Genomic DNA, 22,436 nt, shown 5'->3' on the forward strand with positions numbered 1-22,436 from the left:
TACGGTAGTCAGACTGTGAGGCCACCAGGACAGATAGGGAGATATTTGAGTACCTGAATGTAAACCACTTAGGCTATAAGTGGTCTATAAATACAAGAAGTGTCCATTTTATAACCTTGATGCATTATACAAAATTGTACTTAACAATATAGTTTATCCACAGGTAAGACATCAGTTTCTCCATTCTACCTGGTACTTTGCTGCTGGACTTCTCTGCACTCTTTCATCTAATCCAAACAAGGAGGCCTTAAACGTTCATCCTGATTGACACATAAATATCAGCTGACCAGTTATTGTAGGCAAATTCTGTGTACCGTTATTGCATGACGAGTCCTTGGCCAACCCCCCTCTTTTACTAAACCACAGAAGCAGATTTTAGCAGAGGACAGCATGGTGAATGCTCTGCGTTGCTCCTAACGCTCATAGGGACTCTGTGAGTATCAGGAGCAGCACAGAGCATTCAGCGCGCCAGCCGGTGCTAAAAAAAACGCTTTTGCAGTTTTGTAAAAGTGGGGGAGGGGGGGGGTAAATAAGGTGAAACTCTTGTGGGCCCCACATGATTTTGCTCCAAAAACAAACACCTCACGTCCCAGAACTTTTTGATTGCAAAATCTCTTCCTGAACCTTAACCTATTTCTTTTTTGCAGTCTTCCAGCACCACATTATCTGTCTTCATTTTTGAGGATTGTCGTCTTGTTATATGAGTTTCTAATATCATCACATTTAGCAAGTACTTGCTGGGAAATGTGCATGTCACATTATTACAACCATATCGAGTGTAGGATTATTATTTATGGAAGAGGTTTATGGACTTTAATGGCCACTAATTGCACAGAGTAGTTTATGGATCAGTTGCAACACTGCAGTTACAACTGATGAGTGATTGTACCTTAGAAGATTCTGTTTTACAGTAGTTAGTCTTATGATACACAGGCCTATCCATTAACCTCTACTAACATTAACAAATGTTAACAGCAAATCTTAATGTTTGTTTGTTCCCCCACCCCCCGCCCTTATCCAGGGTGAGTTACATATGAACATACAAAATAAGACATTAACATTTGTCGTACAAATCAATACATAAACACACTATAATAAATTACATACTTACGGTACATATAAAATCAAATTGCATATGACATACAAGTTGCATCAATGATGAATATCATTTAAGGGGAAAACTAGCGAAACTACATAAGGTATACAAGATGCTTCAATGGCAGCCAGATAAAACAGACCACCATTAATGCATATTAATGGTGACAGATTAGCGTTATAATTTGGGAACGCACAAGTAAAATAGGCACAATCAAAATCACATTGTATTTCTGTGTACAGGGACCATGCTATTTTAATATGTGTTAAAGTAGTGCATTTAGTCCTTGATATGGACTATTTTAATGGATGTGGCCAGTCTCCTCCCCCCCCCCCCCCCCCCCGACTGCTATATAAAATGCAGCTTTGAGCTCTGCATTTCTCTTAGTTCTGTGAGGAGAAGATTCATTGCAGGACTTGGAGAGAGAGTTTAGAACCAAAGAGAATTTGGAGGTTTACCTGATTCATCTTTTGTCTCGTCCTCACCCATACTGTGCTCCTTTTCCGTTTCGTTTTGTGTATATTTGAGTGTGAAAGAAGTGTGCAAGTGTTTATAGCATATTGGGCTAGATTCAGTAAATGGTGCAGAAAACTGGGTGCCAAAAAATAAATAAATTGGCACAAGTGCTATTCTGTATTGCAGTGCATCACAAACTTTGTAAGACATGGCACACTAATCTCAGGTGCCATGGCTGGAGGGCACCCGGAAATGCGTGGATGTTGACATGATGACATCACGTGCATGCGTGATGCCATCACGTGCATGCGTGATGTCATCACGTCGATGTCCTCACATGTGCGGATGTCCTCCAGCTGTGGCCCTGAGCCTCCTATTACTGCCGGTGGAAGTGGGAGTGGGGGAGGTGCTGTAGAAGGAGAGGTGAGGAGAAGGAGCAGAGGCACCGGCAAGGAGGATAGGTGCAGGTGCTGGATGACTGACTACAGGACATGACACTTGCTGTGAGAGGCATGTTCTGTAAGCAGTCAGTTGGCACTGGCACCTCTCCTCCTTGCTGGCATCTCACAGCACACCTAGAATCTGCCGTGGCACACACAGTTTGCGATACACTGCTGTATTGGGTACTTAAAGATGGGCACCCATTATAGAATTAGTACTGTGTTGATTTTGGCACCCAAATTTAGGCGGCGGGAGTTATTGCCTGCTGAAACCAGGTGTTGGGCCGCCGCGCGACCTCTGGTCTGACCCAGCAGAGGCACTTCTTATGTTCTTATGTAATTCGTAGTGTTCAATTTGGGTGGACATACACAGTACATACTGGGCACAAATTTTAGGAATGCCCCTAACCTGCCCCTGGACCTCCCATGGCGATGCCCCCTTTTGGGTTGCACACTATGACATTTGGGCGCACACTGTTATACATTACAAGAGAATGCAGCAAGATGTGCACCCAAATACAAATTAGTACCAGTTAGCACCCAATTATTGGCACTGTTTGACTTGTTAGCCAATTTAGTTGGGTGCACATCTTGAACTGACATCCAAAAATTCTAGGATTCTTTACATGGTGCCCCAAAATGGCGCTAATTTAGTTGGGTGCACATCTTGAACTTGCACCCAAAAATTAGCGCCATTTTGGGGCACCATGTATAGAATCCTAGGGATTTTGTGTATCTTGCCTGGCTAGAAAGAGCGGAGTGTCCAATTGTGAAAGGCACAAGAAAAAGGCAAGTGGCAAGAGAATGCATGAGCATGAAATGTATGAGTGGGAGGGATGCTGGTATCCAAGAAAGAAGCCAGTACAGAGGAGATGGGGAGGCAAGAGAAGGGTAAGAATGTTAGAGGATTGCATTGGACAGGGTCAGAAACCCGCAGCTCGCAAGCCACATGCTATTCTTTGACCACATGGCTGTGGCTCTTCTCTTGCTTCAGCTGGTTACTGGCAGTGATTCCTAACCTGGAAGCTTCTCCTCTGTTACGTCCCACCTTCTGTCAGAACTTCCTATGGGAGGAGTCTTAGGTATCCGAGCCAATCAGGGTCTTCAGTCGTTCCAGAGGAAAGTTACTAAAATAGTGTGTGGTCTTCGTCATAAGTCGTATGGGGACAGATTTAAAGATCTCAATATGTATACTTTGGAGGAAAGGCGGGAGAGGGGAGATATGATAGAAACGTTTAAATACCTATATGGCGTGAATGCGCATGAGTCGAGTCTTTCATTTGAAAGGAAGCTCTGGAATGAGAGGGCATAGGATGACGTTAAGAGGTGCTAGGCTCAGGAGTAATCTAAGGAAATACTTTTTTACAGAAAGGGTGGTAGATGGTGGAACTCCCGGAAGAGGTGGTGGAGACAGAGATTCTCTGAATTCAAGAAAGCCTAGGATAGACATGTGGTATTTCTTAGTAATGGTTACTGTGGATGGGCCGACTGGATGGGCCATTTGGCCTTTATCTGCCATCATGTTTCTACAATATGTTTTTAAATTAGGTCATTGTTAGACTATTGGAGAGTTTAGTACATCCGAGCCTAAGTTCAAAAATAAAGGTATTACCTTTATTTATTTTTTTTCTTTCTTTTAATTCTATAAATTACCTTATATACAAATAGTGTAATTGGAGCTTTCTTTAAATTCATTACTAATATATATGCTGCTTGACATGGTGCTTAAGGTTTCTCAAACTTACTCCTTGGTGATATATAGTAGATATTTCATTAGCAGTAGAGATTAATAAATCTGTACGTAAAGATTTGTCAGGTTTATTTGACAGTGTGATACAATTATTGAGTTGGCTAGTGACCATTGTAAATGCAGTCTAACTTTAGTTTTCAAGTTAAGCAAGATGTGCATAGCACACATATCCTCCAGGTTTTTAATTTTGATTGTGCTATTTTTTTAAATTGCTACACACTGCAATAATATTGTGATGTACACATATGATCTTTCCGTTTGTGTTTTGTACTGGGCATTTGGCTAGTAGACAATATTAGAGCACCACCTAGTGGATAAAGAAGGAAGAATATACAGTACTGTATTACATAGACTCCTCAAACAGCAAGAAATTACAGGGCTGATGAGTTCGATTTAATAATCTATTTCATGTTTTATTTTTAACTTGAGTAGATTTAAACAGCTGGAAAAAGCATGTAGAGCAAGGCTTATGCAGTTTTTCCAGCCCCTCTGCATGTGCATGCATGTTTGCATGCATGCACACACTTCTATGTTTCTATTTGCATTGCCTGTGAATGTCTGTTTTGTGGTAAAAGCGGATAGCATAGCTGGTTTTAAGAAAGGTTAGGACAAATTCTTGGAGAAAAAGTCCATAAACTGTTATTAGGACATGGGGAAGCCTCTGCTTGCACTCGATCGTTAGCATGGAATGTTGCTACTCTTTGAGTTTTGGCTAGATAATAGTGGCCTGGATTGGCCACCGTGAGAACGGGCTACTGGGCTTGATGGACCATTGGTCTGATCAAGTAAGGCTATTCTTATGTTATGCCTGTTTTCCACATGTGATATAGTGTTTCCTAATCTCTTCTTAAAATTCATTTGCTTCTTATAAGATCTTGTATAATTTTTAAGGTAGCATGTTTTCCAGTTTTGTTATAGTCAACCTGTTGGCCATGGTCTTGATATTATTGATGCAGGACCAACTTTTTTTTAAAAAAAATTTACCCTCCTATAAAAGGTGTATGTTATAGGCAGCTTTTTGATTGTGGGACATTTTATTTTGGGAGGGTGGGAGGTTCCATTTCTCTTCCAACCCTAGCATATACCAAAATTTACTTTTTTAGCATATGACCTTTACCCACCTCACTCCTCTCTTTCTGTGAGTAGAGATTAGAGAGAATGACACAGGGATGGGGGGGGGGAGGATCCCGCTGTAAACTGAGGTAAATCCATTGTAAACATTGTAAAACAAAATTAGCACATTTTTTTAAACATACTGTATATATTGTCTTTTCTCTGCAGAATCTTTGGTCATATCAGTTTCCGTTCAGACTGGGAACTAGTGAAAGTAGATTTCAGGCCGACCTTTTCCAGGGAATGTACCGAAGATGACTATGACTCTTGGAATCTCACCACCTTACAGGTACTGAACAGAAAACCATGTGGATTTCAGTTTCTGCCTTTGACAGACCTAGAATCAGAGACTACTGTATGGAAATTGTTCACTGCTTTACTAGAGATGGAATCACAATAATTTAATTTATGTTAATATACCAACCCATAGTCCACCACTTTCAGTCAAGCCAACCAGCCATTCCCAATCACAAAATCCCCATCCTACCACTCTGAAAATGAAAAGAATCCCAATTTAAAATACATTGCCAGTATGTATTAATGTACAGTGCTGTGTATGTCTAGCAGCGCTATAGAAATTATTAGTAGTATTTATTCTTTAAAACAGCTGTGTCTTTTAACCTCTTCCTAAAGCTCAACTAATCCTGGTACTACTCCCAATAAATAACATATATCTTCTGTCCAGGAGGTGCAGGTGGTAAGCAGAGAAGTGAAATCGCCACTTCTACTTCTTTTTTCACCTTCTCCCCAAGAAGAACAAATCAGGCCACAAAAGCACCATTTTGTTGCAATTTCTATAAAACAAAAAGGAAGATAATCATGAAATGTAGCCACAGAAAGTATTTCTAGACTGTAAAGATTAAAATCTGTTATTAATCATAGTATAGTTTTCCTTTAATTGTAGCTCTAACATGTATATGTTTGGTAATTGTTTATTATTTTTTCTTTGTTTCTTGTTTCATTGGATTTTTTTTGCTAAATTAAAATCATAGAGGGGCATAATAAAAAAAAATCGTCTAAGTCCCTTTTTGGCCTAAGGCCTTAAACGTTGAAAGCAGAAGCAGGGAAAGTGTCCAAAACCAAAACAAACGTCCTTGTTTTGATAATGGCCTGCCTCTACATTCAGCTGTTTAAATGCCCAGACCACCACTACGTCTACTAGGAATTCAGCAGAAAGAGATTTAGGAGTAATCATCAGTGCAGACATGAAAACTGCCAATCAAGTGGAGAAGACTTCATCTAAGGCAAGGCAGATATTGGGTTGTATCAATAGAAGTTTCGTCAGCCGAAAGCCTGAAGTCATAATGCTGTTGTACAGGGCCGTGGTGAGACCTCATCTGGAGTACTGTGTGCAATTCTGGAGGCCACATTACAGAAAAGATGTGCGCAGAATTGAATCGGTTCAGCGGACGGCCACCAGGATGATCTCGGGGCTCAAAGGTCTCTCGTACGAAGAGAGACTGAACAAATTGCAGCTCTACACTCTCGAGGAATGTAGGGAGAGGGGAGACATGATCGAAACATTTAAGTACCTCACGGGACGTGTCGAAGTGGAAGATGATATTTTCTTTCTCAAGGGACCCTCGGCCACAAGAGGGCACCCGCTCAAACTCAGGGGCGGAAAATTTCATGGCGACACCAGAAAGTATTTATTCACAGAGAGAGTGGTTGATCATTGGAACAAGCTTCCAGTGCAGGTGATCGAGGCAGATAGTGTGCCAGACTTTAAGAATAAATGGGATACCCATGTGGGATCCCTACGAGGGTCAAGATAAGAAAATTGGGTCATTAGGGCATAGCAACGGGGTGAGTAAGCAGAGTGGGCAGACTTGATGGGCTGTAGCCTTTTTCTGCCGTCGTCTTCTATGTTTCACTTGTACCCAAACGACGTCTACACTTATACCCTATAATGAACCAAAAAAAGGCCTAAGCCCCAAACGTCCAACACAAGGGCTTTTAGGCGAAGGAGGAGCCAGTCCTTCACATAAAAGCTGGAGTCTGTAACCAGTATCTGTCAAAAACAACACTGGTTACAGAATCCACCCCAACCCCCCCCCCAAGACATTGGGACAGGAGGGTTGGGCCCATGTGCTTAAGGCCCTGCTCACAGGAGGAGCCTAAGGCTCCTGGGCCTATTCTGATTGGCCCAGGCGCCTCAGGCCCCACCTGTGGGTGGGGTTTCAGCCACCTGGGCCAATCCGGCCCCATTCCGGAGCAAGCTGGCCTGCCGGAAGGGCGGGCTTGGCACCTGTCCGTCCGGCCAACAATTTGAGGTACGGAGAAGGGGGGTCGTGGTGTCGGTGGGGGGGTTGTGAGTCGGCGGGGGGCCGATCGGGGATTCGGGGGGGCGGACGTTGGGGGGAGGGGGGTTGTGTCGAGGGCAGGAGGGCCTGGGATCCCTCCTGCAAGTATTGTAGTGGGGGGTGGGTGATAGGGGGGTCTGCCTGGGCTCCCTCCTGCCCAATCATGTAGGGGGGTGGGGGGGCGAGAGGTCAGGAGGGCTTGGGCTCCCTCCTGCCCCGAATGTAATCGGCGGGGGGGGGGTCGCGGATCGCTGGGCCAGGAGGGCTTGGGCTCTCTCCTGCCCCAATGTCATCGGGGAGGTCGGGGTTGCCATGGGGCAAGAGGGCTTGGGCTCCCTCTTGCCCCGATATTGTCGGGGGGGGGATGTATCGCGGCAGGAGAGATTGGCCATCTCCCCTGCCGCAATGCGATCACTCCTCTACCCGAACTGCCACAACCCGCGGCATGAGAGATTGGGCAATGGGTGGGTGGGTAGGTTGCCAGGCCGCTGAACTGATCGCACCAGCGGCCATCAGCTCAGCTGCCCCTTTTTCGGTACTTAGACCTGTTTTGACTTTGTCTAAGTCATAAAGGTATAAGTGTCGACTAGGCAACCTATTTAAGGTTTTGGTTATACTTGCTGCACGCCTAGATGTAGGTTGGCCCACCGCCCGCCCTTTCCCCTCCTCTAAACACACCTCTTTTCTCTCTGTGTGTTTAGTGGCAGGGGAAAGGCCTAAGCTGGTTTTAGATACGTTTAAAACCAGCTTTGGTTATGGGTACTTGGACGATCAGGCTTTTTGATCGTCCAAGTAGCCATTTAGGCCACTTTTTAGATGTGGTTTTTTTTTTGATTATGAACCCCATAATGTAGAAAATCAAAACACATAAAAAGCCAAAACTTTGTCATCGCAGTCTGACCTTCAGTTGTTGTAAAAAGATTCTTTTCTACGAGTAGCTCCAGAGCCAAATGCTAAACAGCTTCGTGAATCATCTATTGAGTTTTGCTAATGGGTTAATTCTTTGTTTATATTATTTGCAATAAGGTTAATTTGTAAAAGCAGAACCTAAGTGCTCTCTATATCTATATAATAAATTGTACTAAAGTAGTAAAAAAATTCCTTGAGCATTTACTCAACTGAATAGAATCAAGGAGAGATGAGACATAACAAAAGAGAGCACTAATCACATGTGAAAATTGTTCATATTGTATAAAATTCCTTTAAAAAGGACATTTTTATTTCAGCCTTTTTTTCAGATTAGATCACAAAAAGGCCAATTTTACTCTTACAAATTTCTGCAATGTTCCATTAGTTTGATCTGACCATTATCCCCTGGATTCTATACATGGCACTTTTGAGTTACGTGCACATGCCCAATATGTATATGCAACTTAATTGATTAACAAGCCAATCAGCACTGATAATTGGCCACTAACAAGCAGTTATCAGCATTAATTAGAATTTACACATGCATCGTTTTGTCGTATTCTATAAAGAGATGTACATAAATTCTAGTGCATAGAACTGAAAAGGGGGCATGACCATGGGAGGAGTTTGGGTGGGTCACGGGCATTCCAAACATTCACGTGCACTGTTATAGAATATTAATAATACTAATAAGCCCAATTAACGCCTAAGTAAGGCATGGGAATTTACACCAGGTCTTAATCTACTTTTAGATAGATTAAAATCCATTGGTGTTTGCGATCAGGTCTTACAATGGTTCGTTTCTTTTTTAGCAAACAGACAATATTCAGTTCATCTCAACAATACAAGTTCTAAACCTTATTCCCTCAGTTATGGAATCCCTCAAGGATCTATATTATCACCTTTATTGTTTAACATTTTTCTTTCACCATTACTTAGTTTATGCCAATCTATTGGCTTCTCTTCATACACTTATGTAGATGACATTCAGCTGTTCCATCCTTTAAATCCTGAACATACAGAAGAAATCAGCCAGATCAATAAAAAACTCGACACTATCAAAAATTGGCTTGCCGAAAATAGACTATCATTAAATATCCTTAAAACAAAAGCAATACTTTTTCTATGGAAACAAGGAGTAAAGCTAGCTGCTCCTTTTATCATCAACAATATTCATATAGATTTAGTTTCCTCATTAAAAATTCTTGGGGTTGTGATTGATGAAAATTTCTCCTATCATGATCATATCAGCAACGTTGTCAAATCCTGCCTCTATAAATTGCAAATGATTCGTTCAATTTCGAAATTTCTTGAACCTAAATCTTTAAATATTCTTTTACATTCACTGATAATAACAAAGCTTGATTATTGCAATGCATTATTACTTAATATTACGCAAAAAGAGAAAAACCGGTTACAAATAATTCAAAACATTGCAGTCAAACTTTTATATAATGGTAAAAAGTATGACCATGTAACCCCTTATATGATTGAGTCGCATTGGCTCCCTATTACTCACCGCATAACATATAAAATTCTATTGCTAATATTTAAAACTCTATCCACAAATGAACCTTCATTTATAAATCGGATGCTTATCCCACATAATTTATCACGTTCTCTTCGCTCTTTATCACAAGGGTTACTGGCAGTCCCTTCCTTAAAAGTGGTAGGTACCAGACGTCATGACATGTTTTCAATTGTGGCCCCCCAGACTTGGAACTCTTTGCCACAATACATAAAAAATGAAAAGGATCTCAGTCTTTTTAAAAATAAATTAAAAACTTTCCTTTTTAAAGATGCTTTTAATCTTTAATATAAATACTTTTTTACTGTAGTCAAGTTATCCCTCCCTATGTTTTTTCCTTGAATGTTCCCTTTTTTCTTCTTGAAACATCTATTATGTAACTTTTCCCCTTTTTTATCAATATGTGGCTTAGTGTTGTCTGTGTATAAGTCGGTTTTTTATTTAGTACTTGATATTATTAATATGTCTTTTAAAAGGATTATGTTTGTCTTAAAATGTTTAAATGTTTGTCTGCTTATGAGTTTTGTTTTTAGTTCGTATATGATATTAGTAATTTGTTTTATAATGCTTATGTATCTTATTGTAATTCGCTTAGTAAATTATAGATAAGCGATTCATCAAATGAATAAATAAACATAAACATTTGGAGGAAATCATCAGTTACTTTGAAAATTTGGAAGAAGAGTCAACAATATTATAATTCTACTCTAAGGTTAACTAAAACAAAATGTTATTCTAATCTTATTAGTTCATCTGAAAAGTAAATGAGTAAATTGTATTCTGTTGTATCAAATCTTTCCAGATGTGTATCGGGTGGGTCTTCCTTTGCTCAAAATTAGTGTCTGAGGAGGACTGGAACGTTCTCCTGTCAAATTTCCAAAATGATGTTGGTTGATCATCAGATTCCGCATCACAGCATATATGACAGGGTAGTATTCAGCTTGTGGCGATCAGCGCTGTGCTGACAACCACCAGCGGTTATACGCAGATATTCAATGCTGGGCCATGTCCAGGCTTTAGCATTGAATATCTAGTTTTGCATAGCCGGCTAATGCATAGCTGGTTAAGTCCAATATTCAGCTCTTAACCAGTTATGAGGTCCTATTCTTGCAGTTAACCTGTTGAATATCAGCACTTTGACCAAGTACTGACTCAGGAACCCCCCCCCCCCAAAAAAAAAAAAAAAAAGCCAGTTTACAGTTCAGTGCTAACTGGTTATTTTCAATAGCATTAGCCAGTTAAGTATCACTGAACGTAAGAATTGCCGAAGGTTAATTAAGCCCAGTATCCTGTTTCCAACAGTGGCCAACCCAGGTCCCAAGTACCTAGCTAGATCCCAAGTAATAAAACAGATTTTATGCTGCTTATCCTAAAAATACATTACATTAGTGATTTCTATTCCGTCAATACCTTGCAGTTCAAGGCGGATTACAAAAGAAGTTATCTGGCCATTTCCAGAGGAATTGAATAGTAGAGCGATTTGCTACAGAGAATTGGGCTGAGTCTTGCGGTGTTAGTTTGTCTTCAAGGATGTCTTGAATAGGATGGTTTTTATTTCTTTTCTAAACGATTTGTAGTCTGTAGTCGTTATCAGTAAATTGGAGTGTTGGTAGTCTAGTTTTGCTGCTTGAGTGGCTAAAAGGCTGTTGTACAGTTTTTTTTGTTTGTTTGACGTCTCTGATTGGGGGATGAGTGAATGGTCTGTATGTTCTCCTGTATCTGGTTGAGGTAGTTTGGATTAGGTGGTTGTTTAGGTAAGCTGGGCTGTCTCCATTTATGGTTTTAAATAGTAGGCAGTAGAATTTGAATTGTACTCTTGCTTGTATTGGGAGCCAGTGTGAATCTAGGTACGCTGCCGTGATGTGGTCGTGTTTCCTCAGTGAATAGATAAGTCATAGCGCCGTGTTTTGAACAGTTTGTAGTTGTTTTATCTTGCTTGTTGGGCAGGGCAGATAGAGTATGTTGCAGTAGTCTAGAACAGTGGTTCCCAACCCTGTCCTGGAGGAACACCAGGCCAATCGGGTTTTCAGGCTAGCCCTAATGAATATGCATGAAGCAAATTTGCATGCCTATCACTTCCATCATATGCAAATCTCTCTCATGCATATTCATTAGGGCTAGCCTGAAAACCCGATTGGCCTGGTGTTCCTCCAGGACAGGGTTGGGAATCACTGGTCTAGAAGACCTAGGACTAGGGACTGGACCAAGAGCTGGAATTGTGTTCTGTCGAAGAATTTTCAAACTTGTCTTAAGTTTCTCATGACCCCAAATGATTTTTGTATTGTTTTGTTGATTTGTAGTTGCATGGTACAGCATCTGTCAATTGTCAGATGCTGTACCATGCAACCACAAATCAAAATAAGCAGTGGATTTCCCCAAGCTATCTCAATAATGGACTTCCCTTTTAAGAATTTATCTAAACCTTTTTTAAAACCCCGCTAAGCTAACTGATTTCACCACATTCTCCGGCAACAAATTCCAGAGTTTAATTATACTCCAATTTGTTTTAAATCTACTACTTAGTAGCTTCATTAAATGCCCCCTAGTCCTGGTTTTTTCCACTCCACTCAGTATTTTATAGACCTCTATCATACATGTATCACCCCTGAGCCATCTCTTCTCCAAGCTGAAGAGCCCTAGCCGCTTTAGCTTTTCTCCACCAAAAGTTGTCCCATCCCTATGATCATTTTCATCGCCCTTTTCTGAACCTTTTCTAATTTCGCTGTATCTTTTTGGAGATACGATGACTAGAATTGCACACAGTATTCGAGGTGTGGTCATACCATAGAGCGATACAAGGGCATTAACACATTTTCATCTTTGTTTTCCATTCCTTTCCTGATAATTCCTAACATTCTATCTATTTTCTTAATAAACGACACCACACATTGAGCTGAGGGTTTTAACATATCCTCAACAATGACACCTAGATTCTTTTCCTGGGCAGTGACTCCTAACATAGAACCTTGCATCACATAGCTATAGTTCAGGTTCCTCTTTCCCACATGCATCACTTTACACTTGCTCATACTAAATGTCATCTGTCATTTTGATGCCCAATCTTCCAGTCTCGCAATCCTCTTGCGATTTAACAACTTTGAACAACTTTGTGTCATCAGCAAATGTAACCATCTCACAATTATTCCCATCTCTAGATCATCGATAAATATGTTAAAAAGCAGCTGTCCCAGCAAAGACCTCTGGGAAACCCCACTATATAGTATACCCTTCACCAATGAGAATATTGACCATTTAAACCTACTCTCTGTTTTGTGTCTTTCAACCAGTTCTTAATCCATAATAGGACATTACCTCCATTCCCATGACTTTCTAATTTCCTCAGAAGTCTTTCATGAGGTACTTTGTCAAATGCTTTTTGAAAATTCAAATACTCAATATCAACCGGTTCACCTTTATCCACATGTTCATTCACCCCTTTGAAGAAATACATAAAGGCCCTCTTTTACTAAGCTGCAACAGAGGTTTCTACCATGGCCCGATGGGTTAAGTGCTCTGACGTAGAGAATGACACAGTGACAAAATTCATCACTTTTCCCGTCCCCGCGGATAACCGCGGGAAATAATTCCATGTCATTTTCTAGTGTCTATTTCAACCTCGGTCCTTCTACACCAGCATTCTTCAAAGCAAAGCTTGTGGGTCAGTGGTTGTGGCCATTCATACTCTGATTCTTATGTGAGTCAAGGATAATGAAGCCATTGTGACATCACTGATGTGATTGGCTCTTAGGCACTGGTGGAATGAGGCATTATGACATCACAATATCTGCACTGGATACTAGAGACTGCCATTCTGTAGTGTCTATCTCAACTTCAATCCTTCTACACCAGCATTCTTCAAAGCAAAGCTTGCGGGTCAATGGTTGTGGCCATTCATATTCTGATTCTTCCCTCTCTCCTTAAAGAATGACATGAAGATGGTTTCCCGCGGTTATCCGCGGGGACCGGAACAGTGATGAATTTTGTCACCGTGTCATTCTCTAAGTCTGACGCTGCTCCAGCACTCATAGGAAGTGACGAAGAGGGAAAGCTGAGGCTGGAGTGGACAGCAGATTAGAAATGCTGCTTGAGCCAGTAAAGTTAAAGAGGCAGGGAAGGGGCATGCATATGGCGGGGGTGGAGAAGAGGATGGGGGGGGGATGCCCTCCCACCCTTAAAACACCACTGTATCTATTTATATCTGGTGGCAGCTCCAGAAAAGGACTGGGAAAAATGTCATATTCCTGAATATGTATTTCCAACTCTGTGAAGGTAAATGTTATGAAGGACATCTTGTCATCTTTTGTAATTTTACTAATTGTTTTTAATGTTTAGGGGGAGCACTGTATCATGGGACAGCAGAGAAGTTTCCGGAAGAGGAAGATGTTATCATGGTGCATCAAAGGCAAGAGCTTCACGTCGGCACTCACATCCAAAATCTGCTGGTGTACAAACTCTGATTTCATGTGGTAAGCCTACCTGTAAACATTCTCTGCCAAAAAGAGATGATTGAAAGAAGGAGCAGGTATATTGACAATGATCTGGTATGGATCCCACTTTTTATTCATTGTATCTTAGCTTATCCTGTCTGCACTCTGCACACACCAGCACAGTGAGGGGAAAGATCTGAGTCGATTTAAATTTGTCCCAGGTGTGAGCTAACTTTGGGCCTGATTCACTGAAAATGTGTTTGTGAGAAAAGTCTGCATAAATGGAACCTTGTAGTGCTTACATAATAACCCCATTGGTACTTCTATCCTAACTCTTTTACTGTGATACCATTTGTAGCTGAAAATCAATGCATCATATAATATTGGTAAATGAACAGATCAGCATGTGCAGGGGGTTAAACTGTAAAGAACATAATTTGAAGGGCTTAAATCATGCCATCTGGGATATATACTCTGTTAACTATGGTTAATTGTGAGCCAGCTTTCCTAGCCCGCCTGAGGAAAGAAAATTTGATTTCAGTGGGCATCGGATTAGTTTAACTAGCAGCTCTCTCTCTCGCTCTCTGCTTTCAGCAGTTGTATTTTTGGTGAAATCATTTTTCTATTTAGAATCTCACAGCTTGGCAGAGGAATGAAAGCTGCTATTATAGCCCCGATAGTTAAACTCCTCTGCAGTTCTCATACAGAGTAATTGAACCACAGAAATGTTTGTTGTCTGAAGCAGTTCATGTAATTTATTGCTAAATCATAAGATGATTGTGAGGATTTGTTTTCCCTTTGATTAAGTGTATCTGTGGATGGCAGGAACACTTTTGATATGTGGAGGATAATTATATATATAAAAAAACCACACAAAACGCAAAAAATCAAGAAGCAATCATCCAAAATATAAGCTTACAAAAAAGTTTGCTAAACCAGGTAAACCCAGGAGGACAGTGTCCAGGACAGGGGTGGGCAACTCCAGTCCTCGAGGGCCGGAATCCAGTCGGGTTTTCAGGATTTTCCCCAATGAATATGCATGAGATCTATTTGCCTCATACTCTGTAAGCTGACAGTGCCTAGGACCTCATACTCAGTCAACAAAGAAATGAACCCCCACTTTTACGAAGCTGCGTTAAGTCTTTTTTTTTATCACTGGTTGCTGAGATATTAGCTATGATGCTCATAGAATTCCTATAAGCGTTGGAGCTAATACCGCTGCAGCCATTAAAAAAGACTAATGCGGCTTTGTTTAAAGGGGGGGAGGGTAAATAACGAAACCTTAAAACTCACTGGACTACAAGCAAAAACAGAAAACCCAATCCTTCACAGAATCAATTCATATCATATCACTGCATCTGAGGACCAAGGCACTGTCCTCCTAAATAATTTTATAATCATTTCACTTGTAAAATGCTTATTTACACATGGAAATGGACTGTTCTAAAATACAACCAGCATTAAATGTTTATGACACTGACACCATTCTCATACCCACCACTCAACGGCACTCATCGTAAAAAGCTTTATGATAACCTCATAGCAACGCATGCAGCAAAACTCGAACCCTCCATAACCAGATTGTTAACCTCAACATCTGACTTCAAAGCATTCCGCAAAGAACTCAAAACGCTACTTTTCAAAAAGCATATTCAAAACACCTAATCTCCTCTTCCACATACACCGACCAGGTTACCCACTCCCTGACACCATATCCTCAACCGACTAAAAAAAAAAAAAAAAAAAAAAAAAAACCTAATTCTTCTTACCGATTTATTACCTACCAACGCCTGGAAAAAGATTTGATATGTAATGTAATATAACTGCTCTCATCCAATGTTTCCAAGTCTACACTCATTCTGTAACTATGTCTTACCCTAAATGTCACGTACCCTCCTGGAAATGTCCAGCTTCTTCTTATGTAATCCGCTTTGAACCGCAAGGTACAAGCGGAATAGAAATCACTAATGTAATGTAGTATCAACTGAATTAGAGAATGGAAAACAAGGTATAGTGTCCAAATGATTGTGTAATCCAACAAAATTGATGGAACACTGATGGTGTATATAATGTGATTTTTTATTTTAATTTTTTAAAAATTTGCTTTCGTGATAAATATTTAAGTGAAAAATATAATATATATCAATTTTATATCAATATTTTCTTCTATTGATTCAATTCCATAATTTTCGTCATACTTGAGTTTAGAAAATATTAAGCACTTATCTTAATAACCCATGGGCTTCTTCAATGCTGTTTTGATCAAGCAACGATTTCACCAGCGGCGAATACCATTATCTTTGAGCAAAATTGAAGTTCAACTGGCAAGTTAATAAGCCTTTTCATTACCCTTGAAGAAGCCCATGGGTTATTAAGATAAGTGCTTAATATTTTCTAAACTCAAGTATGATGAAAATTATGGAATTGAATCAATAGTTGCTGGTCATTTAATGCTCATCCATAAAGAAGAAAATATTGATATAAAATTGATATATATTATATTTTTCACTTAAATATTTATCACGAAAGCAAATTTAAAAAAAATTAAAATCAAAAATATTAAATTCAAGGGTTTTTGACCTATGATGATACCCAACCCCGAAATAGTTGTGACTTCATTGATCACACTCTTGGAGTATTTTGAGGTCTTTTTTCCCTTGATTTAAATCACATTATATACACCATCAGTGTTCCATCAATTTTGTTGTATGACATAAGAGTGCCAACTTTACTGGTAGGCGTTGCACAGGGGTGCAGTTTGGGCAGAGAATGTATGTGCATTATGGTGGTCTAAAAAAATTAACACATTTAATTTGTCCACAAGGCAAATTTTATTCCTTTATATAAAATTGAAAAACACAGGTTAGGGGTCATCCCATCTTGCTGTTTTTTTTAAAATTATTATTACTGTACTGCTAAGCTTAACAGTATATTGTAATTCTTGTGCACTCAACAAATAATCAGTAGTTTATGACATAAGAGCCACCTTTGATGCAGAAGAAAACTTCTTTTGGTGGCTGGCCGCTAGTCAAAGAACAAATTGCTTCTGCTCATCATCTTTTGTCAAAGTATCATTGTATTTTTAAGTGAGGCTTATCGCTCGTTCTGCTGCATCATAGTTTGGATGTCCAATTCCAAAGTTCCTTGAAAACTGGATCGTCGGTCCACTCTGTGGATTGTTTGTTCAGGAACATTTTTGCTTTTGTTGAGCCTCCTTCACTCAAGAGATTAAAAAAATGACTGTGTTCTCTGTGTTACAAGACTTTCAAAGGTCACAGGTTCCATTTCATCAGTACACATGAGAAATTGTGGAATGTCTGGCAACGATGGACGCTGTAAGTTTTGCACCATATATAGCTTTATTTCTGGTGCGATTCTGTCACACAAAAAGGCAAGTGCTGCTAGGTGCTCAGACAGAAACCATAGATATCTGGAAATGGCTGTGAGTGCTTTGTTTGCAACAGTTTTATTTGGATATGTGTTGAGAGTAGACAGCACTTCAATGTCATTGTATGGAGCCCTAATTCCCATTGGCTTGATCCCATACCGCCATCACTGACTTACACGCCAACTTATAGCTCTCTGCTAAAGGTTTTCTTTTGTCACAGTGCTAAAAATTGACCAGTCGAAGAACATCCAGTCCACGTAGCAGTCTAGCAGCTGAGACAGTTTTCGGGTGCAGATCGCAAACTAAACAACATCATGCAAACTAATTATGCACAATCGCCTACATACACAACACACAAGCAAACAGTGCATGCTGGGTGACCTCTAAATATTGTCTAATCAAGCTGAAATATGACACATGAGTTAAACATACCAAGTGGACAGAAATAAGCCTTGTGCAGACAAGATTTGACGAGGTTGATTTTTTGCACACTACCGTGAACCATAGATTATAAACGAAGCAAATCTACACATGTACATATGCAATCCAGGTACAGGTGTGTCTACTTGCAAAGAAAGCACAATTTCTGCTAGTTATACTTGTTAGTTAAATAGTGCCCGTCAATTAGCACTTTACCAGAAAATGCTACTGGATATCTGCTCTGACTGTCATGATACTTTCCAGTTAGCGCCAGGGCATCCAGGGCAGAAGTGGGCCACCGTAGATATTTAGCAGCTGTACCTCTGGAGTAATCTAAGGAAATACGTTTTTTACAGAAAGGGTGGTAGATACATGGAACAGTCTCCCAGAAGAGGTGGTGGAGACAGAGATTGTGTCTGAATTCAAAAGGGCCTGGGAAAGGCACGTGGGATCTCTCGGAGAGAGAAAGAGATAATGGTTACCGCAGATGGGCAGACTAGATGGGCCATTTGGCCTTTATCTGCCATCATGTTTCTATGTTTTATACCTTGAGAGCTACCCAGTTAATGTGAGACAGGAAAACAGCTGCTTAAGTTAACGAGGTAACTATCAGCATACTGCTTTGGAACATCAGCAGTATCTGGATAATTTCCAGCAGCTGCCCATAGTGCTCGTTGTCAGATATGGCTTGACACCGAATAGCCGGGTCATCCCACAATGGCCAGCATTAAAAAAACAAAACAATTCTGGCAGAATATTGACTGGATAGATGTATCTTTAGAATATAAGCAGTAGCATAGTAAAGGATGGACAGAGAAGACCCCATAGACATCATATACCTAGATTTCCAAAAAGCCTTTGACAAGGTGCCTCTTGAACGTCTACTCCGGAAACTGAAGAAACATGGGGTGGAAGGAGACGTACATAGATGGATTAGAAACTGGTTGGCGGGTAGGAAACAGAGGGTAGGGGTGAAGGGCCACTACTTGGACTGGAGGAGGGTCACGAGTGGTGTTCCGCAGGGCTCGGTGCTCGGGCCGCTGCTATTTAATATATTCATAAATGATCTAGAAACAGGGACGAAGTGTGAGATAATAAAATTTGCGGATGACACCAAACTATTTAGTGGAGCTCGGACTAAAGAGGACTGCGAAGAATTGCAAAGGGACTTGAACAAACTAGGGGAATGGGCGACGAGATGGCAGATGAAGTTCAACTTTGAGAAATGTAAAGTATTGCATGTGAGAAGCAGAAACCCGAGGTACAACTATACGATGGGAGGGATGTTATTGAATGAGAGTACCCAAGAAAGGGACTTGGGGGTAATGGTGGACATGACAATGAAACCGACGGCACAGTATGCAGCGGCTGCTAAGAGAGCGAATAGAATACTAGGTATAATCAAGAAGGGTATTACTACCAGAATGAAAGAAGTTATCCTGCCGTTGTATCAGGCGATGTTGCGCCCGCATCTGGAATACTGCGTCCAGTATTGGTCGCCGTACCTTAAGAAGGATATCACGTTACTCGAGAGGGTTCAGAGGAGAGCGACACATCTGATAAAAGTGATGGAAAACCTTTCATATGCTGAGAGACTGGAGAAACTGGGTCTCATTTCCCTGGAGAAGAGGAGACTTAGGGGGGATTTGATAGAGACTTACAAGTTCATGAAGGGCATAGAGAGAGTAGAGAGGGACAGATTCTTCAAACTTTCAAAAAATAAAAGAACAAGAGGGCATTCGGAAAAGTTGAAAGGGGACAGATTCAAAACAAATGCTAGGAAGTACTTCTTTACCCAACGTGTGGTGGACACCTGGAATGCGCTTCCAGAGGACGTAATAGGGCAGAGTACGGTACTGGGGTTTAAGAAAAGATTGGACAATTTCTTGCTGGAAAAGGGGATAGAAGGTTATAAATAGAGGATTACTGCACAGGTCCTGGACCTGTTGAGCCACCGCATGAGTGGACTGCTGGGCACGATAGACCTCAGGTTTGACCCAGCGGAGGCATTGCTTATGTTCCTTATACAGTATACCTCCCAGAGAACTCTGTTCCTCAGATAAGCCACTCATAGCTAAACTCTTCTCCTCCACTGCAAATTTCAGACTTCATTCCTTTCATCTAGCTGCCCCCTATGGCTGGAATAAATTACCCGAGTTTGACCGTCAAGCCCCTTCCCTTGTTTAAAAGCAGACTGAAAACCCACCTTTTTGATATAGCCTTCAATTTTCAACCCTTCTCCTCTGTCTTCCAACCCAGCCAGTTGATTAATCGTTCCCCTTAATTGTATCCATGACATCCTGTTTGTCTGTCTTGCCTGTTTAGATTGTAAGCTCTTTCGAGCAGGGACTGTTTTCTTATTCTTTTTGACTCTGTACAGCGCTGTGTGCGTCTGGTAGCGCTATAGAAATAATTAATAGTAGTAGTAGGAATCCCCAAGCCCTGCCAGCTGGACTCCCAGCATCTCTCCACTCCCCCTCCCCCACCCCTCCAACCCTGGTGTCTCTTATTTCCTTCTGTTCTTTACCTCTACTTGCTGCTCACGCTAGCCCCAAGCCCTCTCTCTGATGTAACTCCTTCTTTGTGAGGCCAGGAAGTTACATCAGAGGGAAGGCTTGAGCTGGTGCAAGCAGCAGATAGGAAGCCCTGATCGCTGCCAGCGAGGAACAGAAGAATTTAAGAGGTACTGGGGAGGAGGACTGCATTTAACAGATCTCCCATCAGCAGTTGGGGGTGGGGGTGAATGCAGGGCACCGGCTTCCTTTACTATACCACTGAATATAGGAAGTAATTCTATGCAATAACATTTAATGCCAATTACATGAGTAAGTTATTAGAATAATGGCGTATTTACATGTATGTGCATGCACATTCACGCCAAAATACCAATAACCTGCCTAAGCAGCATTCTGCAAATACATGCCGCATATTTTATAGGTAGTGATGCACATACATTAAGTATTGTCGACAGACCATTGGCAGAACTTACATACATATCTTATAGAATACTATATGCTGCACACATTTAGGCATACAAAGTTATACCAGCTGAATGGCAGGCATAAGTGCTCACACCCACATTTTTACATGTGTATATACCTGGTAATGCTAGTATAGGGAGTATGTGGTACAGTGGTTAGAGCTACAACCTCAGTACCCTGAAGTTGTGGATTCAAATCCCATGCTGCTCCTTGTGACTTGGGCAAGTCACATAATCCCCCATTGCCTGAGGTACATTAGATAGATAGCCCATTAGGACAGATAAAGAAAAATCTTGAGTAAGAACATAAGAATTGTCGCTGCTGGGTCAGACCAGTGGTCCATCATGCCCAGCAGTCCGCTCATGCGGCGGCCCTCTAGTCAAAGACCAGCGCCCTAACTGAGACTAGCCCTACCAGCGTACATCTTTGTTCACCAAGAACTTGTCTGACTTTGTCTTGAATCCTTGGAGGGTGTTTTCCCCTATGACAGACTCTGAAAGAGCGTTCCAGTTTTCTACCACTCTCTGGGTGAAGAAGAACTTCCTTACGTTCTACGGAATCTATCCCCTTTCAACTTTAGAGCGTGCGCTCTCGTTCTCCCTACCTTGGAGAGGGTGAACAACCTGTCCTTATCTACTAAGTCTATCCCCTTCAGTACCTTGAATGTTTCGATCATGTCCCCTCTCAATCTCCTCTGTTCGAGGGAGAAGAGGCCCAGTTTCTCTAATCTTTCGCTGAACGGCAGCTCCTCCAACCCCTTGACCATTTTTGTGGCTCTTCTCTGGATCCTTTTGAGTAGTACCGTGTCCTTCTTCATGCAGGGTGACCAATGTTGTATGCAGTACTCCAGGTGAGGGCGCACCATGGCTCGGTACAGCGGCATGATAACCTTCTCTGATCTATTCTTGATCTTGATCCCATTCTTTATCATTCCTAGCATTCTGTTTGCCCTTTTCACCGTTGCCACACATTGCGTGGACTTATCCCTTTCCTGGGAGGTCTCTCCAAGTACCGCCCCAGACATCCTGTATTTGTGTATGAGATTTTTTATACCGACATGCATCACTTTACATTTATCCACGTTGAACCTCATCTGCCATGTATGTATACCACTTAGGATATTAATAGTATATAAATATTTTTTTTAATGATTTAAAGGAAAATAAATACCTACTTTCCTTTTATAAAATAGGCACCATATAGGTGCCCTCCATATGCCCTTAAATAGGTGCAGAGTTATAGAATTATCCCATAAAATCTCAGTAGGCACCTTCTTGCCATCTTAGACCAAGTGCCCTGTTATTATCTTCTAAAGGCTATATTTAGCAATGAAAAGAATTAATTACAAGAAAGGAGACGTTTGTGAACAATATAAACCTTGACAGGTGAAATTTTCCAAAAGTCTTGTACAGAGAACTGCTGTGAACACTGCAAAGAAAGAAAACGTCCACACACAAATGACCAAATATTAAAGGCAGCTGCTTGCACAGAAATGGAAAATATCCAGTCTCCCATAAATCTGAGAGGAAACGTATCACCATAAAATTAGATAGTAGATATGTGGTTAAATTAGCATGAGTCTGTACAATATCTGAACCAGATCTGGTTTGTTGGACAACTTTAAC

General features: G+C 41.0%; 1 protein-coding gene across 6 annotated transcripts in view; it reads left to right on the top strand.

The window, feature by feature from the left end:
- Window positions 1–22,436, top strand: part of SORCS2 (sortilin related VPS10 domain containing receptor 2) — a 1,263,434-nt gene that overhangs the window by 1,143,459 nt on the left and 97,539 nt on the right. For all 6 annotated transcript variants that reach the window (XM_033949940.1, XM_033949949.1, XM_033949957.1 and 3 more), the window contains exons 15-16: window positions 5,024–5,144; window positions 13,928–14,061. In XM_033949940.1, the coding sequence (XP_033805831.1) occupies window positions 5,024–5,144; window positions 13,928–14,061 (255 nt within the window). The remainder of the gene's footprint in view (window positions 1–5,023; window positions 5,145–13,927; window positions 14,062–22,436) is intronic.

Source organism: Geotrypetes seraphini, chromosome 1 (assembly GCF_902459505.1).
Source record: "Geotrypetes seraphini chromosome 1, aGeoSer1.1, whole genome shotgun sequence".
Taxonomy (NCBI): domain Eukaryota; kingdom Metazoa; phylum Chordata; class Amphibia; order Gymnophiona; family Dermophiidae; genus Geotrypetes; species Geotrypetes seraphini.